General features: G+C 63.7%; 1 protein-coding gene across 2 annotated transcripts in view; it reads right to left on the reverse strand.

Moving 5' to 3' along the window:
* HMCN2 (hemicentin 2) overlaps nt 1-27,633 on the reverse strand; it is a 125,663-nt gene that overhangs the window by 58,950 nt on the left and 39,080 nt on the right. For both annotated transcript variants that reach the window (XM_081279124.1, XM_081279125.1), the window contains exons 16-34: nt 25,575-25,763; nt 24,958-25,053; nt 24,572-24,699; nt 22,966-23,110; nt 20,719-20,831; nt 20,464-20,623; nt 19,288-19,453; nt 12,183-12,310; nt 10,547-10,801; nt 9,771-9,857; nt 6,769-6,963; nt 5,756-5,886; nt 5,404-5,551; nt 5,027-5,153; nt 4,098-4,252; nt 3,031-3,309; nt 1,500-1,781; nt 889-997; nt 611-780 (exon numbers count right to left, since the gene is read on the reverse strand). In XM_081279124.1, the coding sequence (XP_081135250.1) occupies nt 611-780; nt 889-997; nt 1,500-1,781; nt 3,031-3,309; nt 4,098-4,252; nt 5,027-5,153; nt 5,404-5,551; nt 5,756-5,886; nt 6,769-6,963; nt 9,771-9,857; nt 10,547-10,801; nt 12,183-12,310; nt 19,288-19,453; nt 20,464-20,623; nt 20,719-20,831; nt 22,966-23,110; nt 24,572-24,699; nt 24,958-25,053; nt 25,575-25,763 (3,063 nt within the window). The remainder of the gene's footprint in view (nt 1-610; nt 781-888; nt 998-1,499; nt 1,782-3,030; nt 3,310-4,097; nt 4,253-5,026; nt 5,154-5,403; nt 5,552-5,755; nt 5,887-6,768; nt 6,964-9,770; nt 9,858-10,546; nt 10,802-12,182; nt 12,311-19,287; nt 19,454-20,463; nt 20,624-20,718; nt 20,832-22,965; nt 23,111-24,571; nt 24,700-24,957; nt 25,054-25,574; nt 25,764-27,633) is intronic.

Here is a 27,633-nt window from a genome sequence, read left to right on the forward strand (position 1 = left end):
CTATTTATCTATCCATCCATCCATCCATCCCATCAACCATCCATTCTACCCACCCACCCATCCATCCATCCATCCACCCATCCATTTATCTATCCACCCATCCATCCATCCATCTATCTATCCATCCATTCATCCAAGTGTCCATATGCACATTGAGCAGCCACTCTGTGCCCAGAACTGTCCTTGTCCTTCAGATGCAGCAGAGAAAGGTGGCCTCAGCCCCCACACAAGCCATCCTATCCCATTGGGCGGTGGGCTGTGGCCTAAAGAGGCTGGGCAGTGCCAGATCCTTCCTAGAGGAGGGGGTTTCAGGACAGCTCTGACGGACAGGGAGGAGCCAGGCAGAGTGAGAGGGTGCCACGTTATGTAGAGGATTGAATGTGGGCAGGCTATGGACCATGGATGGGTGGAGGGAGGGACAGAAACGGGAGCTGGGAGGGAAGCAGAGACTGGACTGGAGAGGTGACAAGAGTGATGAGTGGTGGAGGCCAGCCTCTCATGCCCACTTCTTTGGGGAATGGGAAGTCCAGTCCAGAAACGCCCTCCAGAGGAAACCAGCCCCATATCCTTCCCAGCTCCCACTGCCCCAGAGCCCCGGGCACCAGCTCACCATGCACAGACACCTCCACCTCCGCACCCGCGGTGCCCGCCTCGTTGGTGGCCTGGCAGGCGAAGAGACCCGCGTGGCCCAGCTCCACATGACTGACATGCAGTGTGGACCCCTGCAGGGCCACCTGAACCCCAGCCAGCTCCTCAGCTGGGCGGCCGTTCTGCAGCCACCTAGGTGGGCAGGGAGGGACATTCTCCTGGGAACAGGACACAGCTCCTTCCCCCCAAGCCTGGAACGTGCTCTCTGCCCTCCCAGCCCGGCCTTATGACCATACGCACTGGATGGTAGGCATCGGGGAGCCTGAGGCCTGGCAGAGAAGGTCCAAGGGCTGTCCCACCAGGGCGGTCACCTGACCCAGGCCTTCGGCCACCAGGAGCTGCGGGGGAACTGTGAGCAGGACAGGCCATTGGGTGGTCAGAGCTGAGCGGACCCTGGTGCAATCCCTCCCAAGGCCCAGCCACACCTCACCCTGATGTCCCCGTAAATGGCCCCAAGGCTGTGTCCCCTCCCCACTAGGAGTCCTGCGTGCCTCCTCCCTGTCTCTCTGGTACCACGCAGGCGGGCCGAGAGGCAGAGCAGAGAAGGTCCGCCTGGGAGGCGAGAGCTGCTGAGCGGAACCAGAGCCCACGCCCCGCTTCCGACTTAGGAAGATTTCTGTCTGTTTTTAATTTATGGTGTTATCTGCCCTGGGCTACCTGGCCCCGGGGTTCTGGGCAAGGGCAGAGACCGTGGATCTCAGGGCTCAACCCTGCTGTCCCTGCTGACCCCAGCCCAGTCTCAGTGTCCTCATCTGTCATGCAAGGCACTGGAGACGTCTCTGACCCCCCACCCCGGGGGGCTGCTGGGTCAAGCTCACGGTGGTGGGAGGGGGTCCATGGCCGGGGCTCACCCTGCACCTCCACGGAGTACTGCAGCACCGCCTCCCCAGCCGGGCTGCTGGCCACACAGCTGTACAGGCCTCCGGACGCCTCCCCCAGGCTCTCCAGCCTCAGCGCACTGCCACCTGCCTGCAGCCACGTCCCATTGCTCTCCACCACAGGCAGCCCCTTGTGGTACCAGGACAGTGTGGGGGGTGGCCGGCCTCTGGCCACACACTCCAGCGCCACCGGCCTCCCAGCCACGGTCTGCACCGCATAGGGCCCTCCGCCAGCGCCCTCGATGGAAGGTGGGACTAGGGAAGAGGGGCTGCTCAGGGCTGCGGAGGTGGCTCCCAGCCTCCTCGGCTACGCGACCTGGAGCCTTGAGTAGACTCCCCTCCTCCTGGAACCTCTCCCAGACCCTGGTGGGGAGGTCTCGTGCCCTCGGCCCTGCGGGGTCCTCCAGGGCACTGCTGCCGTCTTCCCTCCGTCCCCACTGCCAGCCACCCTGTGAGCTCGTCCTGAGTGGACACAGGCTGGCCTACAGGTCTCCAAGGGCCACATGTGGCAGGTTGGCCACTCAGTGACGGGTCCCTGTCAGGAGCGGCAGAGTGGAGAAGCCTGAGAGCAGCGGCTCTTGACTCGGCCAGCAGTGGTCTGGGGGCTGGGATTTGAGCCGTGCTGAGAACCTGAGTGGCCAAGACGGAGGCCCCCACTGGCCCTCGCCTTCTGGGGTGTGCTCCAAGTTACTGAGTTGACCGGGCCATGCCAGGGCCTGGGCAGTGGTGCACTGGGAGTCGAGGTCTCGGCCTGTGTGGTTCCCAAGGTGCTGTGGTGAGCACCCACACGACCTGTTCACCCCGCTTCAGAGCAAGCCCTGGGCTGAGAGCTGGGCCTGTGCTCAGAGCTGCCCCTGGGCCCACTCAGCCCTCCTCCCTTCAGGGCCCCCGGGGCTGGCACCCACCAGGCCGGAGTCCTGGGCTGCCTCCTGTGAGGGGCCAGGAGGACCCCAGGCACGGCACGCTGCCCTGCACCCCTCAGGGAGGCCCTTCCGCACCGGCCCTCCCAGCTCTGCGTGTCCCCAGAGCCCAGCCCTCAGGGTTGGCCCATGCTGAGGTCATCAGCGTGACAACTGCAGTCAGACCCTCCCGAGGAGGGACCCAGGGCAAGACCTGGCTGGGCTCGCCCCCACAGGGTGATGCCAATGCCCGAGGCCTTCGTCAGCCAAATAGTCGGGCTCGGCTGGGGAGAGCCCTGCGTGCACCCACAGCAAGCCGTGGGCAGAGCAGTCGCCTCGCAGTGGTTCATGGCCATGGGGGAATTTAGGGAAGAGCGCTAAGCCTCGAGGGAGGCCCGGATTCCAGACAGGCCCTGCCCACTGGCCTCAGTCCCTGCCCTGCACAAGGGGGCGCAGAGCTGAACCCGCTCCGGGTGACTTTCTGGCCCCATTACCCTGTTAGCCTCTGACCACTCAAGCAGTGCCCTCACTGGCCTCTGGAGGCAGCAGGCCTGCTCGGTCAGAGTCCTCCCCACCTGCTCCAGCGGGCCCCGCTCGTCCCTCACCATAGACCTCCAGCCTGGTGGCCTTCTCTGCAGCCCCCACGGGGTTGCTGGCCTTGCAGGTATAGACGCCAGCGTCCGAGTCCTGGGCCCTCTGCAGCTGCAGCTGCCGGCCGCCCCTGCTGTAGACCACCTCAGTGCTGGGGGCCAGCAGGGCCCCATCCTTGAACCAGGTGATATCAGGCGTGGGCACTCCTCGGGCCTCACACAGGAACCGCACTGGGTGGCCCTCCATGATGGCCACCTCGCCTGTCTCGTTAGAGCCCCAGATGGTGGGGGGTGCTGTGAAGGACAGGCCCGGGAAGAGGGATGGTCACAAGCTGTGTCCCCTGCCCCGGGGGCTAGTGTCCGCCACAGAGCAGCATGAGCATGCCCGTGGGCCACAAGCACCTTCACAGGCTCCTACTGTGGGGGATGGGGAGTGGGGTGTGGGGACAGCTCAGGGTCATGCCCTGGTGGGACACAAGCCCAGTCAGCCCAGGAGATGCAGATGGAGAAGGGGGCCTCAGGTTTGGGCTTGGGACCCCACTTGGCCTCTGACTCACTGCATGACCCGGGGTAGGTCCCGTCCCCTCTCTGGGCCTCAGTCTCCCCATCTGAGGGGAAATGAGGGGCTGGACTAGATCAGGGCTTCTGCAGGGCAGGTCCCCCACCCTGGACCCAGGATGGTAGGGAGAACAGGGGGTGTGGCCTAAGACAACCCAGATTCCAGACCAAGCTGCAAGAAAAGGCTCTGTCTGGGGCCCATGACCCCAACCTTCTAGCACTTTCTACTCTACTCCTGTTTTCAGCAGAGGGAGCAGAGCAGGCTGGGGGGCTCTGCCCCTCGGCTGGACTCGTCTCTGCCTCCTTCCATTACAGCTGGTAAGTACCCTTTAAGTAAGTGTGGCTCGGTGTAAAATGACGATTTGAATAAAAGTCACGGAACCATTCCCAGGGTCCTGGAACCCTCCCAGGTGGCAGAAGTGAAGCAGAGGATTTGGGGAAGCTCTGCTCACACTGGGGACTCGCCCTCCAGCCCCACTCCTGCCCCATCCTCCCTCCCGGTCCCGGAAGGGGCTGGGGCTCACAGTGGACTCTGAGCTGGAAGTCCTTGGCCTGCTGGCCTGCTGGGCTGAAGGCCACGCACTGGTACCGCCCCTCGTCCCCCAGGTGACTGCTGGCGATCCTGAGGACCTGGCCGTCCTCCAGGAGCTGGGTGTGAGGGTCCCCAGGAAGGACAGGGCTGGAAAGGTGTCGGGGAAAGCCGTCCGTCAGGGGCAGGCTGCTGGGAGGCCACCAGAGGGCAGAAGCCAGCAGAACACCCGTCACGGGACACAGAGCACGGCTCCATGGGCACAGGGGATTCTGACGCTCGTGGCAACGAGGGTGGACCTCAAAAATATGCTGGCGGGCTGGGGCGTGGCTCCGTGGCAGAGCGCGTGCCTGGCATGTGCCAGGCCCCGGGTTCGAATCTCAGCACAGCATATAAGTAAATGAATAAAATGAAGCCCACCAACATCTGAAAACACAAACGTGCGGAGAGGAAGAAGCTGAAAAAGGCCACGAGCCCCGTCCACTCGTGGGAACGGTGGAGACAGGCTGATCTGCGTAGACCAGGCAGACTGTGGCTGCCCAGCAGAGAGAAGGGACAGGGAGGTGGCCACCTGTGGGCACCAGGTTTCCCTCTGGGGTGGTGAAATGCCTTGGGGTAGGTGGTGGCCACGTCCATGCTGTGGACACACCAAATGCCACTGAACTGTACACTATGTGGATTTTACCTTAAAATGAATAAAGTGGTTTTAAAAAATATATAAAAGTGTTGATGGAGTGAGAAGCCCTCACTGAGGCCAGCGCAGGGTCTGCTGGGCACCTCCCCCAGGCAGGTGGTCCCTGTGCTGCCCTCTGCCTGGGGGCACAGTTGTCCTGTCAGGCTCCCCCTGAGAGTCCAGCCTACCCCGATCCCCCTTCCACCAACCCTAGCCTGGACACCCCCGTGTATCTGTCAAGGGCCACTCACTGCCCATCCTTGGTCCACTCCATCTGGGGCCTGGGGACCCCTGAGGTCCGACACTCCAGCTCCACATCTGCACCGGCCAGGCCCAGCACCTCCTGGGCAGCTCCGGCTCCCAGCACAGAAGGAGGGACTGGGGGCGAGAGGTGGAGGACAGCTCAGACTCCAGCAGCCCTGCAGACCCGGGGCCTCTCCCAGGAGGGAGCCCTGCCATGGGCCTGGGCGCTGCTTTTTGTAAGTCTTCACTCGGTTTCTCAAGTGACTGTCCAGTGGGTCCCTTGCTGCTGGCTCCAGGAGGACAGGGCTGGGTCCACCGCGGGCCTTTTGTGCTCCTGCGTGCCGCAGGCACAGGCTCTAGGGTTGCAGGCCCGGGCCTCACTCACCCAGCACAAGGAGCCGGAAGTCCCTCTGGGCGGTCCCCGCCTGGTTCTCCGCCCGGCAGGTGTAGAGCCCAGAATCACCCTCCTGGACCCTGGAGAAGTGGAGGGACCGGGCCCTGTCCAGGAGGTGCTGGCTGTCTGTCTCAGAGACCTGGGGGAGAGACCAGAGGCAGCGGGTGGACAGCAGCATTGAGTCTGAGGCCTGGGGCTGGGCAGCGCTGGGCACTCCCACTAGGTGCCTTCACAGGACCGCAGTGCTCCACTGCCCCAAACCCTGCTGCATCCCCAAAGACCCCTGTCACCTCTCCCACCACACCAATCCCTCTGCCACTCGCCCATCCCAGGGGACACCCACCAGCTGCCCATCCTTGAGCCACGTGATCTCAGGGGCTGGAAAGCCATTTGCGTCACACTTCAGCGTCAGAGCCTGCCCGGCCATGCCCGACACGTTGGCCTTGTGCCCATCCTCTCGGATGCTGGGGGGCACTTGGGAAGCAAGAAGGAGAGGGCTGTCCCAGCTCCTCGAGCCACAGGGCTGTCCCAGCCCACCCTTGTGGCCTGGACAGGAAGTCCAGACTCCCTCCCCTCCCCAGGACCCCCGGGGCCTGTCACTCAGGCCGTCACTGGGGTCCCAGAGGTCTGCCTGTCACCATCTGCCCCAGCAGAAGCTTGCTGCAGCCTTGCCCGGGGACTGCATAGTTCTGTTTGGGCCCCGGGACGCTCAGCCTGCTGCAAGGTGTGGGAGCCCCATGCATCTGATGGACCCCGACCTGGTCCCCACTCCTCCCTCCCTGAGTCGGAATCTCAGAGGAGAGGCCTGGGCGTGTCTTTGTAGCACATTTCCTAAGCAAATCGTCACGTGGTGAGAGGAGGGCTGGTCATGGGGACGCACAGGTGGCCACAGGCGCGGTGAGACTGACCTGAGGCTCATGTTCGGCTGGTTAGCAGGGGGAGCCCCAGCCCAGCCTCACGGTGCCCTGCTACCCAGCACCCTGGGCGCAGGAGTCTGGGCTCTCCCTGCTGGTGACAGGGACAGGGGCCTGGGGGCAGTTCTAACAGCTGTGCTGCAGGGTGGGCTGTGGGCAGCAGGGTGGGCTGTGGGCTGCAGGCCGTCACACTCACTTCAACATGGACGTGCCCGTGGGGCCACCCAGAGAATCCTGGGTGCCCTCCTCCGCTGTCTCGGGTGTCTCTGGGAAAGCGGGTGCACTGCCCTCTAGTCCTGGCCCTCAGTGCCAGGGACCTGTGGCCTCTGCCAGGTGGGTACAAGCCTGTTGCTGGGACCCTACTGCTATGTCACTGGGCTCCACCCTGGCGTCCCTCTTACCCTAGACCACCAGCCTGGCCCCGCCCTGGCGTCCCTCTTACCATAGACCACCAGCCTGGCTCTCCTGGACGCGGAGCCCGCCTCGTTTGTGGCTTGGCACTCGTACTCCCCACTGTCCAAGGGCGAGACCGAGGACAGGAACAGGGACCCGTCTTCCAGCACTGCCACACCTGGCCGGCCCGGCAGGGGCTCTGCGGATGGGCCCTTCCGCCACGTGACCTGCGGCTGGGGTGTCCCTGGCAGGGTGTGCTGTGGTCAGCATGGACGTACCCGCCGCCCCTGGTGCTCATGTCGCTGGCCCTCTGGCAGGTGGTCCCAGGTGGGAGGGGCAGGTCAGAGCTGCAGGTGCCCACAGCCCTACCCACCCAGGGCTGCCCGCCCGCCTCCAGGCTCCCAGGGCCCACAGGTGGAGGTCACGGGCCTGTTCTCTGCTTCCTTCCCAGGGAGGCCGTGCCTGGCCACCTTGTGGTGGACGTCACCCACACCCTCCGACCACCCTGCCCAGCCCTTTAGCCCATCATGGGCTAACTTGCTACAGAGGCACATGCTGTTGAGGTCCTCGTCCTGTGACGTGCCCCACACAGGGCAGCATCTCTGTGCTGCACCCCCAGCCGTTAGCACAGTGCCTGGCACACAGTAAGTGCCAAATCAATGCACAGCTTGCTGGCAGGCCTCAAACCATCTGGTCAGGGCATGAGAAACAGAGCAGTGGGAGGGGACAGCTCTGTCCCTCCTGCTCTCCCCTCCAAGGCTGAGCCTGGGGCTGGGTACTTGCTGGCCGCGTGCCCAGCACCACCATCACCGTCTCAGACTTGCATGTGGGCTAATGACTGTCTTTGCCACAGTGAGTGTCACTGTCACTTAGCACGGGGCAGGGCCTGCCATGGAGCAGGTCCTCAAGTGGGCGCTGATGAGCGGGGCACACCCCCAAGGTGGTGCTGCCCAGTGGGCCCAGCAGAGCACCGCTGCGCTGAGCTGAGCACCGGCCAGCAGCGCACACCCTGGGCCCCCTCAGTGCCGAGGCGGGCGGAGGGCCCTCCCCAGCAGGCCAGCACCCACAGCCTGACGGCCACGCGCTCTGCCACCCCTGCTGGTCCTGGGGATGAGAACTGCCAATACCCATGGCCACTAAGGACACACCATCCTGTGTCCGTCACTTCCCTGGCAGCTGGGCACCCTGGGTAGACGCTCCCTCATCCTTCCCCAGGGACAAAGGGGCCGTGGAGGAAGGGGGGAGCATGGGGTCAGGGGACGTGGGCGCCTTCTTTCAGGAGGTCCCCTGCCCCACTCCAACCCACACTGACTGCCCACTGCCCACACATGCTGGGGACTTCCTGCTGGACGTGCAGGACAAGGGCCCAGGACCTGTGTCCAGGCGCATCCCTCCATGTGTCCCTGGACCAGCCACCTGATCTCTGTGCCAGTTTTCTCCTGGAGCCCTCCACCCAGGGCGCAGGCTGGGGTGTCCGTCCCGGGACCAGTGTGGGGACACAGGCAGGTAACGCCACAGACCACAGACACCACGTACCACGGGTGCACACATGTCCCTCTCAGTGCCTGCAGCTTCTCCCAGAGACTCTCCCTGTCCCGCCCCTGAGGACCTGACCCTCAGAGCTCGGCCTGTGGGGGCCACAGGCCTGCAGCCCTGGACTTTTTAACTCACAGAGCTCACGGGCACCAGAGCAGGACGGCCCTGTGCCCAGTGAAGATTCTGGCGCTGGACACCAGCTCCCCACCGCAGAGGAGAACCTAGTTGCCAACAAGGGGGCCGGGGTCGCGGCCCTCCCGTCCCCCCTGGGGGGAGGCAGTGCTGACAGGAGCTGGGCACTGGGCACAGTGCTCTCCCCTTGGCCCTCAAGGCCCAGGGTGGCTGAGCCAGAGCCGGGCACTGTCCCCCACAGGTGCCCTCTGGAGGCGGCAGTTGGGGGCAGCTGGAGAGGGGCCGACCAGCTGAAGTCTGGCCCAGAAGACGGACCCCCCACAACCCAGAGACAAGCGTGGGGGAGGACAGCAGCCCACCACGTGGGGCGCCCAGGGGGAGCCAACGCCCTCCCCTTTCCTGACCGGCTGCTCGCTGTTGCCAGGCCCAGCACAAGGTGGCGCCATGGTCAAGGCTGGCAGGGCCCTCAGGAGGGCTGTGCCAGGGAGCCCCCAGGTGTCTGCCTGGCCCAGGTGTCTGCCTGGCCCAGGTGTCTGCCTGGCCCAGGTGTCTGCCTCGCCAGGTAGCCAAGACCTTCTGCCCAACTCTGCCGCGCCCTGCTCCAGGCAGCAGCTGAGAACAGGCTGCTCTGAGCTGCCCCGGGCTGCCGACAGCCAGAGAGCAGGGGCCCCACAGCGGACAGCTGGCCCCGGGGAGGGCCAGGGGCACTCTCTCAAAGACAAAGGAGCAACGTGGGCAGGTGGGGCCCAGGGAGCAGAGTGGCCACCTGGCGGGGACACCAAGCACCCGGCTCATTCCCCTTCTAAATGTCAGGTCCAGTGCAGACACCTAGAGCTCAGGGGCCCCCTGAGACCTCCCAGGGCCCCATGAGAAGGACCGAAACACCCCACTGTGCAGATGAGGGACTGAGGCTCAGAAAGGAGACTGAGCTGCCCTGGGAGAGCCCAGCAGGCGGAGCAGGCTTGGCTCGGGCAGCTGGCCACAGGGGCTGCTGTCTGGGCCTCGCTACGCTGCTGGCCCCAGGCCGTGGGAATTCATCCTCGTGAGAAAGCTGGGACGTGAGTTCCCAAGTCACCAAGACGAATCCACAGGACCTGTGGGCTCCCCTCAGCCCCAACTGTCATATCCCTGGGTACAGAAGGGACAGGGCTTAGGGAGCAGGCAGAGCCAGGGTCCAGCGGCCACACCGTGAGTCAAGTCCTGGCTGTGTGACCTCAGGACCACACTTGCTCACCCTCTCTGGACCAGGACAATGAACTAATGCCAAGGGGCAGATGCTAACATCATCCTACAGAGTTGACAGGTGCTACCTGCCGTGTGCCCCGGGCACAGGCGCCCAGCCAGCCCACCCCGGCCTCCCCGCCCACCCAGGCCTGGCCTCACCTCTGGCTGGGCACGGCAGGCTGGCGTTCTCTCCGGCCACTCGCTCCAGCAGGCCACTGGTCTCATCGGCAACCCAGTGTGGCGGCTCTGGTGGGAGGTGACGTGGCTGCACTCATACCCGGCGTCCAAAGCTTGGCACCACCCTCAGAGACCCAGGGCCAGAGGGGAAGGCAGCCCTTCCAGCCCACCCCTCAACCTCCCAGCGAAACCAGTTGGGGCCTCGCACAGAGTGACCCTTGGGCAGGCACCAGGTCACTACCCCACGGGCTCGCGAGGCTGGGCCTGCGCCCTCCAACACTAGGGGTCCAACAGGGTCTGCCCTTCCAGGTCCCTCCTGGAAATGGCCCTCCAGGTGTAGAGCAGATTCCTCTAGTGAAGCTGCCAGCACCACAGGTCTAGAACTTTCCACGTGCCGGGAGCTTTGTCACCTTCTCTCACTGGCCCTGTATACCACTAGGCCCACTCTGAGGTGAGAGGTCTGGCCTATGCTGTCCAGTTGGCAAGAGCCCTGACCGCTGCCCCACAGCACCTCCACACCCAGGTGTGCAGGATCCCAGGGCGCAGGGGGTGCAGGGAGCCTCAGGGTGACTCCGAGGACCTACTGGTCAGTGCCCAAGGCTCCCCAACACAGATGGACTGTCCCCAGTTGTGGGACCCAGAGGTCCCAGGAGGGAGGGGACAGGCAGGTCCCAAACCCAGAGCAGAGGCGAGCACTGGGGTCTAGCTGCGCTGGGGAGATGGGAAGAGGGACGTTTTGGGGTTCAGGGGACCCTCACCCAGCACCCTGAGCTCCAGCTCCCAGACGTCCTCCCCAGCACTGCTGGAGGCCTCGCAGCGGTACATGCCGGCATCCGAGGGCTCAACGGCTGTGAAGTGCACGGAGCCCGCGGGCCCCCCACCCTGCAGGGCCACCCCGTCCTTGGACCAGCTCAGCCGGGGCTCCGGGTCGCCCTCGGCCACGCAGTTCAGATCCAGGGCTTCTCCCGCCAGCACCTTCAGGACCCGAGGGCCCGGCTGCACCTGAGGGGGGACTGCAGGGCCACAGGAGTGTCCAGGTGGAGGTACCCAGGTGAGGGGTCCCAGGGGCCACACCTGCAGGAGCCTCAGCTCCCTGTCCTGCCCCCCACCCAGGCTGCAGCGGAGGAGGTGGGACAGCAGCCGGTGGGGGTGGGGCGGGGGAGCCAGCAGTGGCTGAGTGCTGTGGCCTGGGCTAGATGTCACCACCCCTCCCAGGAGGTGGCGCCCCCGGCTTGTCTTGCTGAGCTGGCAGGGCCATGCCCATTTTGCAAATGTGGAAACTTGGTCAGGGTCAGCTGAAGAGATGGAGGTGGCGCCCCCCCCCTGGGTCTGAGTGACCAGGAGTCCAGGTGGCTTCTCGGGCACTCAGACACAGCAGGCCCAGGAGAACTCTCAGAGCCCAGGCCCCTGCGCCAGGTCCTGGATGAACGTCTTGGGCCCCCAGGGGAGCAAGGGAGCACCTATCCCTGTCCCAGTTTCTGAGAAGGGGTCAGAGATGGGCCACCCATGGGCCTCGCTGCCCAGGAGGGCCTGGTCTGAAGAGCAGAGGCCCACGCCCACCCCCACCTCGCACTCCTGCCTGTGAATCGGGGTCTGGTTAGAGGGGCCGGCTGGCGTCTACAGGGGGATCAGGCCACAGGGTCGGCCCCCACCACTCCAGTGGCCACTACTCGGGTGAAGTTCGGCCTGTTCCGACAGCCTGGGCCTCCAGGACGCTGAGGTGTGAAGGTCACATACTCTCTTTCTTTGCTTGTTTGTCTTTTCCTAATCCTTTGAAAATGTAGAGCCATCCTGCCCAGGGCCCCAGTTGGTCCCGTCCTAGGTGGCTCCTTCGGCTCCTGGAGAGGACAAGCTCCTGCCTCTCTGCTCTGTGACAGCACCAACTGGCCTCTTTCAGGTGGCCACTGCTGGGACTCCCACGGCCACTCCTAGCCCCCCCAGCTGGGCTGGAAGCCAGAGGAGCCACAGTCAGAGGGGGAGGCGGACGGGGTCCCCCCAAGGGGCACCACGAGGTGGCTTGTCACAGATGTGGGAGGAACCCTGCAGAAGGAGGGCTGGCCCTGGAGGGGCCTCAGGGGCTTAGACACTCCCAGCAGGAAGGGCGTCTGGGCTGCACCCGGCCTGGGCCAGAGTTGCCCCCAGTCCACCTTCATGGCCCTGGCCCCCACTCCAGCCCCCGCTGGTCCTGCCCTGCCCTTGGGAGCCCCAGCAGAGCCCCTCCAGGCCCCAGGGAGGAGGAGAGAGGGGTAAGAAGATGGGAAGAGGTGACAGGGCCCCTCAGGGCCTGGGAGGGGCACCGAGGGGCTGGGTGGGGGCAGGGTGGGTGCAGGGTGGGAGGGCGGGGCCTGGGGTCAGAAGGCAGGTGGGAGGGAGTCCCAGGCCTCGGGGCCCTACCTTGTACCCCGAGGAGATAGCGATGGGAGGCGGACCCCGCGGGGTTACTGGCCGAGCACTCATAGAGGCCACTGTCACCCTCCTGGGCCTGGGCCAGGCGCAGGGAGCCGGATGGGAGGAGGCTGTGCCTGCATCCGAGAGGAGGCTGGTGAGCCCCAGCAGGCCCCCCAGGGAAGGCTTCAAGACCCAGCTCAGACCACAGGCCGCCTCCCCCAGGAGGCCCTCCAGGACTGAGGGGCAGCCCTGCCCTCCACCCTCCTCTCTCTGCTGCCAGCCCAGGCCATGCCCTGCTGGCACTGGACTGAAGTCCAGTCTGCACCCTTCCTGGCTGGGTCCTCAGGAGGCCCACTCCACCTCTGTGGCCCCCACGCCTGCGTCTGTGGACGGAGCCTAAGGGTGGGGCTGGGGCACAGCAGGGCCTGTGCTGTCCACCCCACGCCTGCTGGCCCACGGCAATGCCCCCTCTCTACTGAGCTAACCTGCCCTAGGTCACCTCCCTGCGAGCAGGGCCAGGCCACTCCCTCGGCTCTCATACCCCCCCCCGCCCCCACCGTATCCTGGCACCAAGGTCTGCTGGACCTTGAATCCAGTGCCTTTGGCTGTCTCATGATCCAGAGCTGTGCTGGGCCCCAGGCAGATGCTGTGCAGTCCACCCGCCATCTTGCTAAGTCACCTGACCTCCATCCCACAGGATCCAGGACCCCCAGCCAGGCTCCTGCAGCTGGGCTGGACCCCAGGGGGCCCCTACAGACATGATGTCACCAGCCCACATGTGCTGGCTCTGGGTAGACCCTGCCCCCGTAAAATAGAGGGGGCAGCTGCAGTCAGGGGCCCTGGCCAGCCCCCAAAGCTAGTGGCCAACATGGGGGTGGGGACTCCAAGGGCCAGCCTTCATCTTTGAGCTCACCAGAGGTCTCCAGATGGGCTCTGGAGGTGGAAGGCCTGGGCTCCAGCCCTTTCTGCTGGGTTCTAAGTTTCCTCTTCTGCAAAATGGGCCTTCCAGGTTCCCATAGACCCCCAGGGTCCCTGAAGTCCCATCTCCCACCCAGGCAGCCCAGGATCACTAGGGACACTGTGAGTGAAGCCCAGGGCTTGGGTTACCATATCCACATGCACCTGCTCAGCCCAGGCTGCCACTCTGCTCCTGTCTCTCTGCCATGAAGCAGGGCGTCCACCCTCCCTGCAGCCAGTAGGCACCGTGGACACTGCAGGTGACTCTGGGCAATAGTCTTCCTGGCCCAGGAGCTGGGCTGGCCATGCATGAGGCAGGGCAGGGCCTGTCACTTTCCCTTCCTGGGCCTTAGTTGCCCACTTTGGATAACAGAGCCCACAGTCATGTGATCCTAGGACTGTGGAAAGAACTGAATGGCCTAATTCATAGCACAGCACCTGGAACAGAGGCCCTTAGCAAAGGCCAGCTGCTGTCCTGGTGATGACCACTCACCCGCAAATAACACACACTGCTGTTCTGCATGTTTACAACTTATATAAGTGGCACCATCTACAGCGTGTAGATCAAACCCATCCCTTTCCACTGCTGTATAATATTCCCTTGCTTGTTCATACCAGAATGTATTAATTTGCTGTGGTTGGCGTAGACCTTTAGATAGCCAGTTCCTCCCTCCCTCCCTCATTTTCTTGGCCCTTCCTTTCACCAACAGGGCTGCCTGCATACTGTGTGTGTCATCTGTATGGGAGTAGGACTCCTGGCCACAGGCTCCCGCCCCTCAGCTCTCACAGGAGCCAGTCACTCATGCCTCGCAGGACGGGGGTCCTCACCAGACCCTCCTGGGCAGACTCGGAAGCCTGAGTCGAGGGGGGCTGGAGTTTCAGCAATGCCCTGGCTGCCCTGGGAGCACATCGGAGGACAGTGAAGAAGTGCCCCGCCCTGCCCCGCCCCTCAGAGTGTGACCCCGCCCCCGCCCCGCCCCCAGGATGTGACCCCGCCCCTTCCCCGCCCCTCAGAGTGTGACTCCTCCCCTCAGGGTGTGGCCAAGCTGAAGGGGCGGGGCTCAAGCAGCCAGTGGGCACCTTGGGAACACCCCCCCCCCCTGCTGGCCTCACAGGGGACCCTGGGTCAAGGACTCCACCCTTCACCTGGATCACAGGTGGTGGCAGGCGCAGAGTGACATGGTTCACACAGAGGGCCCTGCTGCCAGCCTGACCCGGGCGTCCCAGCTTGCTCTCAGCTGGGCAGCGCTGAGCAGGGAGGAGGAGGGGCCAGGCACAAGGCACTTGTCCCCAGCAAGGCTCCGCCCCCAGCTTGGCCTTCCTCATCTCCAGGCTCCTTAAGGTGGACAATGTGGACATATCAGCACCCCCCAAGCAAGGGATGGTCGGCTCCAGGCTGAAACACACACACTCAATGACACTGGGGCAGGGTTGAGGTTCCCGGACTCCCTACAACACTGCGACTGGCAACAGGGACAGCGTGGGACAGGGAAAGAGGTCTGGGCTGCAAGTGGACCCAAGGTCCCATGGTGCTGTAGAAAAAGTGCTGTGCAGCCTCCAGCAGGACAGTCAGCGTCTCTGAACCCAGTCTGTTCACACTGGAGAAGACGACTCCACGATCTCAGAGGCTGCCTCCGAGGGCGGCCTGCAATAGGGGCCACAGAACTCCCGGCTCCCTCCCTCCCTGAAGGACAGGAAGAAGGACCTTCTGGGAAAAAGCTTTAGAGAAAACTTCTGAAAGAGAACAGATTCTCAGCAATGAAAGCGGTCACCTCCCCCGGTCATGACCGCCGTCTGGGTCATCTTTTAGAAATGCTGCCTGCTCTATCACCAGGAGAAACTGAAGGGTCCACTCACAGAGGGTAGGCTGCCTGAGAGGAGAAGGCCCCGTGCCCGCCCGGCACAGCAAGAGCTCGCTCTGGATGTCCAGCTGCCCACATCACTGTCCTGCTTTAAACCCTGACAGCTGCATCCCCCTCCCGGGCACCCTGTCCCTGGCTGGGCCTCAGCTGTCCTCCCCGCAGCAGGCCTCCGTGCTCCCCTGGCCCCCGCTCTTTCAGCCTGGGGCCCCCCTGGACCCTGCCCATCTTCCCACCCTTAGACACCACCTCCTCCAGGAAGGCCACTGTGATGTCCCAGGCGGCCAGGGCTGTCCCACGGCCCCCAGGCTGCCTGAGCTCCCAGACGTCACAGCCCTCAGCACCCATCTGCGACAACATGGGACCTGGCTGCTGGGGGCTCCGGGGGCCACCACCTGCTGCCTTTTCACCCCTGCCTGGACCCCTGCCCAAGCTCTGAGACTCGGAGAAAGCGAAGCCTCTGTCCAGGGCTGGGTGGACGGGATGCTGGGGACCTGGGGCACCCCAGCTCTCCCTGGTCCCCCCAGCTCGTCCTGCAGGGAAGTTGGGGGTGGAGTTGGAAGGAGGAGGGGCCTCGGGGCAGGGGCTGCGGGGACGTGGGTGTCACCCCTGCGCGGCCAAGCGCCTCCTGAGCACTTCTCACTTGGAACGCCCAACAGCCAGACCTGCGAGGCAGGGAGTCCACACCCTCGCCCCTCTGAAGAGAAGGCTGAGGCCTGGGGACGCCACTCTGCGTCCACAACACTTGGCTGGTCAGACACGGCCCCCCGGCCCTGCCACTGTGTGCCTACCCACCATAGCCATCAAATGGTTGGCCCTGCCAGGCGCAGTGGCCATGCCTGCAGTCCAGTGGCTCGGGAGGCTGAGGCAGGAGGATGGCGAGTTCACAGCCAGCCTTAGCAAACTGAGGCCCTAAGCAACTCAGCGAGACCCTGTCCCTAGATAAAATACAGAATAGGGCTGGAGATGGGGCTCAGTGGTCAAGTGTCCCTGGGTTCAACCTCCGGTGCCTACCCCCCTCCAAAACACAAAGGTTGGCCCTGGTGTTACGATAACTTAAATGTCCCCAGAAAGACAGCCGCGGGCCACAGTAAGTTAACAAGACTTCAGAGCCACCAGCCAGCCGCCAGCCAGCCGCCAGCCAGCCACCAGCATGGCAGACCCACACAGGCCCTGGGCGGTCCACGTCTGGCTGTTGGCTTCTGGGGAGCAAGCAGGTTTTCTCCTGGACCACCAGGACCCCAGCTGCATCCTCACTTCATGTCCCTGGTGAACGGGCAGTGGCCATCCAGGAGAAGGACAGGTGGGCGTGCTTCCTGGATCCCCTCGGGCCTGAGCAAGGACGGTGGGGTACGGCCGTGGGAAACCCGCAGCAGCAAGGAGCCCGGGGCAGCCCACCCACGCCCTCCCCTTCCCGGACTCGGGCCTGGCCGTGTGTGGGACCCTGGCCCGCTGCCCCGAGAGCTCACAGCTGTCCCGGCTCCACATCAGAATCACAAACAAACACAGTCGCCTAGCGACACGCCCCACCCGGCACCCCAGAGCTGGCCAAGGATGCTCTCTGACCACCACTGCCCACCCAAAGAGCTCTCGGGTCTCCGACGGGAAGACTGAGGCCCAGGGAGGGGCCAGGGCGGGCCCAGCCCTCGAGCAAGCTGCAGGATGCCCGGAGGGGCCCTGGCCCTGGTCTCTGTTGGTCTCAGCACAGTCCTGGGCACACGGCGTTGCTCAGTGGATATCGTGGACCTAGACCCGACGAGAAGCACCCAGTGGCCATCCCCCCCCCCCCCCGACTCAGCCGTGCGCTGTCAGGATGGTCCAAGGACGGCCCAGGGGACGAGGAGGAGCCTCTGTGCGAAGCTGCTCCAGCAGCTGTTCGTCACCCTGAGCGCTGGCCATGACAGCAGGCCCTGACAGAGTGGCCTTGCAACCAGCCAGCCGGGGCCGGGCCGGCCGCCACCACCCCGTCCATGCCAGCTGGCAGAAGGGGACGACCCCGGCCACGGGGATGGAGGTGGCCTTGGGGGCCCACACGTTGGCTCTCGTCCCTGCCTGCGTGGTCAGTCCTGGAGCCACCGGGCTCCTCACTGCACCAGGGATGGGGCCTCGGGCCAGCAGAGCCCGAGGACGGGGCAGCTGTGGCCCTGAGGCAGCTCACCAGGCGGAAGGAGCCCAAGGCCCAGTGGAGGGGCAGGCGGGGTCCCCAGGGAGCCTGGAGAGGGCACCTCTAGAGGGAGGAGGGCAGGTCCTTAAGCAGATGGACCCTAGGGCTCCCGGAAATGAGTCCTCAGCCTTCAGAATGGAGGCCTGGAGGCCCAGCCTGGGGCTCCCAGGAGGAGGAGGAGGTCAGGAGTGCATGGAGAGAAGGGAGGACAAGGGCCGCACAGACCGCAAGGCCCCCCCCTCCACTGCATGGTGAGTCCACGAGGTCCCACAGTCCCCTCCATGGCTGGAGCTCCCTGGTGCTAAGGGCAGCTGGGTGGTGACGGGGTGGGGGGATCAAAGAACCACAAGGACCCCAGCCTGCCCAGGAGGTGGCAGAGGCTGCTCACAATCGCCAGAGGTAGGACACAACCCCCAGGTCCATCACATGGTGAGTGAACAAAAGATGGTCAGTGGAATACTATTCAGCCATAAAAAGCGGGCAGTGCTCTGACCCATGCTATGCCCATGAACTTCGAGGGCATTGTATTCCAGAGTCAGGCCAGGAAGAACCCAGAGGACGAGAAGATGGAAAAGAAGCCAGTGATGAGAAATGTCCAGAATGTCAATCCAAAGACAGAAAGATCAGCAAGATGGGCAGTTGCCAGGGGGCGGGGCTGGCTGTGGGCATGACCGCTCTGGAGGGTGGTGGAAATGCCCTCCGGGTGGTGGCGGCCACACAGTTGGGAGTGGAACCCATGGGTGGCTGTACCGTGTGGTTGATTTCCCGATGAAGCCGCCCTGTCCCGCAGTGGGTGAGGATTAAAGGGGACAGTAAGATGACGGTTCCCTGAAAGCTACCAATGAACAGCCTTGGTTCACGGCCAGCAGGAGCAGGGGCAGCAAAAGGAGGGACAGTGCCCAGCTGCCACACGCTGGGCACCACCGTCGTCACCTCCCAGGGCAGGAAGAGGAAGCGCAGGAGCCTCTGCAGTCCCTGTGGCTGCGCGGCCAGGCAGCCCGGGGGGCCACAGTGTCCCGGAGGCCAGCGCCTGCGCCTCTCCCTCCTGCACCCTGGGCGTGTCCTGCCTTTTAGACAAGCTCCCCGCTGGCCAGAGTCCTCAGAGCAACGGTGCCACCAGCCACAGAGGAGGTGAGGGGCCGACGGGGCCGCGACTGCGAAGCCAAGGTCAGGGCTCCGGGCGGCTGTCACTGCACCGGGCAGAGAGGAGCGGACACGTGGAAACAGAAAAGCCATGAATCAACAAGCACTGCCTACCACTGGCCAGCGCCCGGCCAGGAGCAGGGGCCAGACACTCTCGGGGACACGCAGGCTCCCGGGAGGCCCCCCCAGCCCAGGCCGGGGAGCCGCAGCGGCCCACCTCAGCCACAGCCCAGGTCCCTTCCCTGGCCCCGGCTGTGCCGAGGGGGACACGCTGCAGGTTTGGAAGCGCTCACCCAACACGTGTCCCGAGATGCAGACATACGTGGGAGGGGGGACGTGAGGCCACCGCAGGGCCCTGGGTCTGGGACGGCTCAAAGACCTTGCCAGGGCCGACGTCACTTGCCTGCGCCACAGCCCCTCTCCCGCTGCCAGCTCCAAGGCTCCAGGACTCTGGGGGCCACTTAGTAGGGGGAGCCAACAGCCTCCACACTCCACACAGCTGGGCTGCGCTGGACCCCAAGCCCGGCCCTTCCCTCACTGCGCCTCCAGGACCCGCAAGCAGCACCGGAGTCACAGCCCACCCCCCGGACACCTAGGAGATGGCATGAGCCGTGGTCAGGACACGCTGTCTGAACCAGCCTTGCTCTTGCTTAGCTGGGCGACCCTGAGCAGCTCCCCCACCCTGGTGGCCCTCAGTGTCCAGAACAGTTCAGCTGCTGGGGCTGCGGGGGCTGCCGGGCAGGGTGGGAAGTGCCGTCCACATGGCCAGTGACCACGTCGAGGCAGGTTCTTTCAGGGTGGCTCACCATGGTTCCCTGGCCCCTCAGAGGCTCGGGGACCACGGGCACAGTCTAAAGTGCTTCTGCGGAGCCCACCTGCAGTGTCCACAGGGCTCTCACACCTGCTGGGCCACCGGCCACCCTGACGCCAGTTTCCCTCCCACCCCAAGTTCCACCCTTCCTGACCCAAGACCAGTAGATCGGGGTACCTGTCAGAGACGGACAGCAGAGGGCGCGAGTCCTTTGTCCAGGTGACCAGTGGGGGTGGGGAGCCCTGGGCCTCACAGTCCAGGGTCACCTCTTCGCCGGCCTTTGCTGTGACTCTCTGAGGCACATCTGCATCATGGGACCCATTCACCTTGATCTTGGGCTTGGCTGTGGGGGGCACCAGCAGAGCCTTGAGCAGGACAGCAGGATGGCCCCCAGGGAGGGGTGTCCCCAGGGAGGGGTGTCCCCAGGAGAGGGGTGTCCCCAGGGAGGGGTGTCCCCAGGAGAGGGGTGTCCCCAGGAGAGGGGTGTCCCCAGGAGGCAAAGGTACAGAAGGGGGCGAGGCTTGTTAGAGTCAGGTCTGGGGTCTCGGGCCGAGGGCTTGCTCAGCCCCCCCCCTCCGCCCTCTGGAAGCTCCTCCTCTTTGGCAACCTGGCCTGGTCCCTCCTGCCCAAGGTCCAGGCCTCCTCTGGCTTCTCTCCGTCCTGCCACCCCTTCCCCGGGACATTCCTGCAGCGTCCCTCCCCTCGTCTCTCCACCTCCCCGCTGGTCATGCCATGATTCCGGGGGTCAATGACCAGGGGACGCAGACTCTCCCTCTGGGTTCTGCAGCCCCGTCGGGGACCTCTGAGACCCCACACGTGGCCTCTCTGGGGTTCTGCTGACGATCCCTTGGCAGCAGACTACACAGTGCCCCTCCATCCCTGTGCCCATTCCTCGTCCAGCGCTCACACTGAAGTAAGCAGGTGTGCTGCAACAAGCAGACAGGGGGACGCGGAGACGCCCTGGCCTCCTCCTGTCAGCCCTGCATTGTTAGAGAGCAAACTGCCCACTCCATTTAAAAGAGTTTTTTTTTCCCCAGGATAAAATATTGTCTCTAAAAGGATGCGACAGCAAAGATGGGAAAGGGCATTCAACCAGAAGGAGCTGCCTGTGCAAAGGCCCAGGGGCAGGGTGGACCACGACAGAATGGAGAGGGATGGGAGGGTCTGAGGCAGAGAGGAGAGGAGAGAGGTGGGCCAGGGGGCTGCCAGCACAAGGTCAGGGCAGAGACCTGTGTCTTTCCTGAGCCTATGACGGTGACAGCTCCCCACTCGGTCACAACAGGCTGAGTGAACCACTGTCCCCCGTGACACCCATGCCCGCTGAGCCCTCCCACCGGGGCCGGCCATCCTCACTGTTGACAGAGAGCCGCATCTCCTGGCTGGAGAAGCCCACGGCATTGGTGGCAGTGCACACGTAGGCCCCTGCATCCTGAGGGGACGGCTGGGTGATGACCAGGGTGCCGTCCTTGCTCACGTTGTAGCGGGGACCCCCGGAGCTCAGGGCACGGGCTTCCTAGTGCGGAGCGACAGGGACGTCAGCAGGGCCCACACCCCGCTCTCCAGCAGGTGTGGCCGGCCCCCAGCGCCCTCACAGGGAGAGGCCCCTACCTTGGTCCAGGAGACGGTGGGGGTGGGGACTCCAGAGGCAAGGCAGGGGAGGGAAGCCGGGACCCCTTCGTTGGTGACGTGGTGGATGGCAGAGGGACGGATCCTAGGTGGCACTTAAACAAACAAACCAATTTCACCAACCCACGCTCACAGCAGCATCTGCCCAAGAGCCAAGAGGTGGCAGCAGCCCGGACGTCGTCAGTGACGAGCAGTAAGCAAGACATGGCGCATCGCGTAAGGACACCTCCTCCAGCCTCAACCAGGGCCAGAGACCGCCTCCGCCCTGGGGTTCTGGAACAGGCAGGGCTCCACAGACGACAGAAAGAGGGGTGGTGGCCAGGAGTGGGGGACAAAGGTGGCCGGGGACGGGACTTGACACTTCTCTGTGCAACCCCACGAGAGCAACGTGTCCTTGTGCTCTGGTGGCGTGGGCCCCTGGGAGGGTACGTGTGTGGCTTCATCAGTGGTAACAAGGGCCACCCTGGGGACATCAAGACAGGTGGCCATGCATGAGGGGCAGGGGAGTGGGGAAGCTCCATCCTGTGCTCCATCTTTCTATAAAACTGCTCTAAACCCGCAGGACTTCTGATCCACAGAACAGCGCCGGGACATTGTGCTGGCAGAGAGCTGGGTACCAGGGTCCGCGCCTGCGATGCGGCTGGAGCCCAGGCTGCGCAGACTCGCGGAGAAGAAGGGCTGGGGGCGGCCAGGGTGCAGGGGGGGTCAGTTCAGGAAGATGAGAAGGTCCTAATGGGAGGGTGCGGCAGGCTGCAGAACATGTCACTGTGCTTAATGTCACCGAATTGAACACCTAAAATCAACTAAAATGAAAGGTTTTGTGCAATGCGTATTTTACAATTTCTTAAAAGTTCAACAGGAGAATAAAAAGTTGGACGTCCGCGGCCACGGCGGCCTGGCCATGGTCATATTCACCCCCAGACAGCTGTGACCTGCTCCAGGACTTTGGATAAACCACTGATCTTCAGGCCCATCGTCCCTGGTCAGCAAAACACTAAATTAACCCCAACGCCCGGTCCATTCCTTTGGGGATGGACAGCTGGGAAGTGGCGGAAAGCGATGTCCCCAGAATAAAGTGAATTTAAACCCAGGAGCAAGATCCATTCTGGACATCAGAAAGGTCCACAAGCTCGAGAGACAACGGTCCTAATGGTCTCTAGGGAGGGCAGGGGAGGTGGCCACGTGGAAGGTGTGGAGGGAAAGCCGGAGCCAGGTCTGAAGCTTGCTCGAAGCTCCTCTGAGGGGACGTGACCTTCTAGATTCCCCAGGTGCCAGAGCCCGCCAGTCCATAAGGCCTTGTGGAATGGAAGCAGGTCTCACGGAGAGACGGAGCCCCTTCCCGCCAGCCCACGGCGTGCTGTGCCGTGTGGGTGGAAACACGTGTGGAACCCAGCCCAGGCCTGGCTCGTGCCACGTGGCCAGCCTCTGGGGGAGATGTGAACTGGACGGACCACCCAGGAAAGCCAGCCCCTTCTGAAGTGTGGCTCTCCCCTCTGCCCTGGGGACAGCACCCCCTTCCTCTCACCCCTCCAGGGCTCAGTGAAATATATGAAATGAAAAGAGTTGGCACACATGGTAAATGACAAAGTGTAGCCAACCCAGCCCCCTCTCATGTCAAGAAGAAGGGAGGCAGGGGCTGGGCTTTGGTCAGGGGCAGAGCATTTGCCTCGCACGTGTGAGGCCCTGGGTTCCACCCTCAGCTCCACATACAAATAAACAAAACAAACATGTGTCCAGGTATAACTAAAAGGTGAAAATTAAAAAGAAATAAAAAAGACACTAAGCAACTCAGAGAGACCCTGTCCCTAAATAAAATACAAAATAGGGCTGGGATGTGGCTCAGTGGCCGAGTGCCCCCCGAGTTCAATCCCTGGTACCAAACAAACAAAAGCAGTGGCGCCTGATTGGGTGACGGACAGTAGCCGGCGCCATGGAAACACTTAAGCTCTAAAAGGTGCCATCGCCGCAGCCCACATCAGTGAGTCAATCCTCAGGGAAGAACTGGTCACGTCTCAGGTGTTCACACAGGTGAGACCTGGACACGGGTGGGAGGGTCCAACTGGGGACACATGGTCTTTGAATCGTCACCTCTGAATATTTATTGACAGCACACTGCTAAGGAAACACGTGGGTGGCAGACACTGAAGGACTGTGGCGGCGGTGTGGGTTTGAAAGACTGTATTTGACAAGATGGGGGAGGTACACATAAGACAGACATATTAGACTCACCCTGGATGAGCAGCTCCACGTCGCGGTGCTGTGAGCCGGCCAGGTTGGTGAGCACACAGCTGTACCTGCCCGCGTCCTCTCTCAGTGCCCGGTCAAGGTGGAGGCTGCCGTCCGCTCGGACAGAGTGCCGGCTGCCCGGGGGGAGCTGGGGGGTGAGGGAGCACCAGCTTGGCCGGGGCCCCCTCTGCGCAGACCCTCAGGCCTGAAGGGCGCAGGCTGGACCAAGAGGCCAGGGTCCAGAGAAGGTTGAAGGCTGGCAGGGGGCACCATGATGCCCAGCCCCCACCTCTCCTAGGGAGTCATCCACCTCCCACACTCTGCAGACCTAGGTGCCTGAGCTCACCCCCCACTTGGCCAGCTGGGCACCTGGACCAAGCTGAAACCGTGGAAGTCACTGTGGGGAATGCGGGTGGGGCAGAGCCTTAGTGATAAGGCCAGGGTGCCAGGCTGCCATGCAGGGGCAGCCTTTCCACGGCCACAGAAAAGGGGATGGCCGATGGTGGGCAGAGGACAGAGCCACGCAGACATGCAGAGGGAGCAGCCCCGGTTCCCCCAGCTGACCCATCAGACCAGGGCAGGTGGAGGTGCTGGTCTAGTGTCAGGCCTGGCCACCCCTGAAAGGCATCCAGTCACAGCCCGGTAGACCTTTCCAGCAGACCTGCACCCACTCTGGCTGTCCTGTCCTGAGCCCAGATGCCCACTTTACACTTGTGTTCCAAAGGATACCCAAGGCCACCCAGGTGCCAGGCCCTTCCAGGCTGGGTGACTCAAGGCCTTCTGCCCCTTGCCTGGCAGCTGAGCAGGCGATTCCATTCTGTGTCCCACAGAGCAAACGGAGGCTCGGCTCCTAGCTCCTTCCCCGACCTGGCCCTGGGGAGACCCAAGTCCTCTGCCTTCCTGGGTGCCTGCTGGTTCTACTCGTGGCCTCAGCCATGCATGGCCGGTCCCCACGCTGGCCACCCAAGACAACCACCACTGCACGGCACAGAAGCCACACCTGCTGGGGACTCAGAGGTGCCTATGGATGAATGGGTGGATGCCACACGGTGCCCACGGGGCCATGGCCACTGGGGCAGAGAGACAAATTAGCCGTATTCTTGGCCTCAAGAAGCTCACAGTTAATAGAGGACCATCCCTGCACACGCTGGTCTCCCACTGCGCACCGGAAGCACCCGGGGAGTTATTCTCCTAAACCAACTGTGGTTCACCACAGTTGGGTTCCTATCCCAGAGTCCTGATGTGATCGCTGAGAGGACATTTACAAACTCCCCAAGGGGCTTCTAAGGACATCCCAGTCTGGGGACCTGGTCTCCCACTGCGCACCGGAAGCACCCGGGGAGTTATTCTCCTAAACCAACTGTGGTTCACCACAGTTGGGTTCCTATCCCAGAGTCCTGATGTGATCGCACCAGGACATTTACAAACTCCCCAAGGGGCTTCTAAGGACATCCCAGTCTGGGGACCTGGTGGGGAGGCTCTGGAGTGGGGCAGGAAAGAGGGAGAAGGGAAGAGGACTTTTCAAGACAGAGACAGAAGCACGGACGTGACAGTCCCCTCTGTCTCTGGGTGCCACTGCCCCGGGGCCCCCGAAGGGCCCAGCACTCACAGGCAGGCCCGCCTTGAGCCAGCGCCTCTCGGGGAGGGGCCTCCCGGCCAGGGTGATGCAGGGCAAGGACACAGGCTGCCCCTCCAGGACCCGGACGGTGGAGGCACTGCTGGCGATCTGTGGGGGGGCTGTGGGGAGAGAGACGGCGTCAGCCACGACAGACCCCTGTGAGCAGTCACCGGGGACAGAGGCCCTGACCCAGCCCCTTCCCCAGGGAACTGGTAAAGGTCCCCCAGGACACTGCCCAGGAAGCAGGGACACAGCCGCTGCTCTTGGAAGCCTGGCTGTGAGCACAACTGTCCTGGAGGGCGTGGTGGCCGGGACTGGCTGGGCCCCCAGGGAGTGCCTGCCCCCCACTCCCCCAGCCCTCAGGTCCACCGGCGAACCATGCCCAGTGACGGAGAGCCGCGTCTCGGCCTGGACCTTCCCAAAGACGTTCCGAGCTTCACACACATAGGGGGCCTGGTCTTCAGGGGCCGCACCTGAGGTCAGGAAAGAGGCCTGACTGCCAGGGCCCCCGAGGCTTAGCCCTAGACCCAGAGAGCCCCTGACCAAGCTGGCCCTGCAGAGGTTCAGGGGAGGGCTAGTGTGCCGGAGAGGAGAGGGACCAGGCCTTGCTAGACCTCGGGAGGGCCTTGGCCTGCTCGTCTGTAGAACGGGGTGACTCGGCACCTGTGCTGGCGTGGCGGGGAGCAGCCAGGGAGACGCTGCAGACCGAGGCCCAGTGGGGCTATGCCGACGCTCAGCCACAGCCGCAGCGTGAGGGGCCAAGGGGACAGCTCAGGCCTGCATGGCGCTCAGCACGCACCGGGCCTGAGCCCAGCCCTGTATACGGTTACCCCGTAGGCAACCCCGTGGGCAGGCCTGGTCTGTAGGTCATGCCCAGGTTCAGGGCAGTGGAATGACGTAGCTGGGGTCACTCTACCTGCTCTCTGGGCTCAGCGATGGGGTCAGGTACTGTCCCTGGCCACCCAGCCCACCCTGACCCAGCCTAAACTCTTACTTTCAAAGAACAGCACTCCTGAATCCCACTGGCCATTCTTGCTGCCCCTCCTGGGCCCCAGGGGCTGGCCATCTCCACGACGCCAGGTGACCGTTGGGGGTGGGCGGCCCGTGGCCCGGCATGTCAGGAAGGCGCTCCTGCCCAGCTCCACGGTAACTTCCTGAGGTAGCTCTGTCACCCGAGGCGCATCTGTAGGGAGGTGGGGCGTCTGCAGGGGGTCCCGTGGGCCGGGACCCCAGGGATTGTCACCCACCATCTCTCTTTGCTGGTGCGCCCTCTTCTAGCTGCCTGTGAGCCTGGAATCTGGTTCCTGTCCAGGGCTCCGTGGCCAGCCTGAGCCTAGTGGGGTCCACCTCTAGCGAGCTCTCAGGACAAGGCAGAGGCAGACTCCTGTGGACAGTGGCCACCGGGCGTGCTTTACCACAGCCACATACCTGCTCCTGACTGGGGCTCCTCCCTGGAAGGACACCACCAAGCCTCACTCCAGCCACAGGGACACGTGTGTGACTGAGTCTGACTGAGATGTGGCCAAGGCAGGGGCTGGTGTGAGCCCTCCTGCCTCCCGGACTCCCCTCTCCACCCGGCCTCCGCCTGGGCCCACGAGGCTCCTCGGGGGGGCTCCTGCACGCACCCCCGGTGTGCATAGCCGGCTGTCCTGTGCAGGGGAGGACAAGGCCAGCAATCATGTCCCTCTCTGGCATTTCCATGGCCCCATCTGCTCTATGGCACCCCAACTAGCTGCCTTCCGGGGGACCAGAGGTCTCCTGTACCCTCCCCTATGTGTCTCCCCATTTGCTGAACTTGTAAAATGCTACAAAATCAAAACCTGTTAATTATAGAAAACATGGCATCGTCTCTGGGTCCAAAGTGGGACACTGGAGGCGAGAGGCCCCTGGGCGCCAGACAACAGGCCTCAGCAGCGCTGCCCAGGCCAACGCGCAAATGGCCCCGATGGGTAGGTCACAGGCCCAAACACCGAAGTATCACCTTCCATCAACCAGGAAGGGACAAAAGACACGCAGTCCCTTCTGTCCTTCCAGGTGGGGAGCTGGTCCCAGCCCAAGGTCCAGCCCTCCCCAGCGGCCCGGGCGCTGCCTGCTGCGGTCCTAGACCCACCCACCAGGAAGGTCCTTGCCTTCACTAGCCGTTGAGTCCAGCGCCAGGGACGTCTCTACTTCCCGGTCCATCAAATTCCCCTCCTGCCCTTGGGGACGAGGCAGGTGCCCAGGAGCTCCAAACACCAGGGAAATTCCCGAAGGAGGAAGGGTGCGCCGCCAGACCCACCCCCACCCTGGGGGTGCGGCTTCGCCACGCCAAGTGGGCAGAGGGGAGGCTCAGCCCCAGGCCAGAACCAGCCTCCTGCCCAGCTGAGCCTCCCAGCAGGCCTCCGTCTACTCAGGCTGCTTTCCACCCCCTGCCCTCCTCAGCCCCCAAACGGACACTCTCTGGACTCGGGATGTTTTCAAGCCTTCTCTGTCCCCATCCTGCTCCCAGACCCATGGTGAGCTCAAAGGGGGGCATCTGCAGCCTCCCTAAGTGACAGGCTGGGAGAAAGTGCTTTTAAACGAATCATCTCAGTAAACTCAGTGAACAGTATCACCACCCCCATTTTATAGATGAGGAAACTGAGGGTCAGAGAGGTGAAGGAACCTGCCCTAGGTCACAGCTCCAAGTCAATGGCAGAGCTGGGGTCAGAGCCAGGTGTAACCCATACTAAAGCCTGGTTCTCATTCCACCCCTCTGACCCGTGAGGTGCTGGGGACAGCATGGCAGGCATCCCAACCAGAGCCACACTCATCTCTCCCAGCTTCTTGTAGGAGACAATCCCACAGAAGCCAAACCCCAGATCTGGCTGTCCTGCCCTTGACCCTGTCCAGAGCTGTGCCTAGGGGTCTGCACAGCCACCGCCCCCAGAATCTCCAGATGGGCAGGACCCCAGAACCCTTGGGAGACACCAAACTGAAGGCCCTCAGTCCAACCCTCCAGGTGCAGATGGGCACTGGGCCCTCCCCACGCAGACTCCTAGTGACCCACCGCAGACCTGGTGAGGACCGTGGGT

The sequence above is a fragment of the Spermophilus citellus genome (genome assembly GCF_964194105.1).
Source record: "Spermophilus citellus genome assembly, chromosome: 2".
NCBI lineage: Eukaryota > Metazoa > Chordata > Mammalia > Rodentia > Sciuridae > Spermophilus > Spermophilus citellus.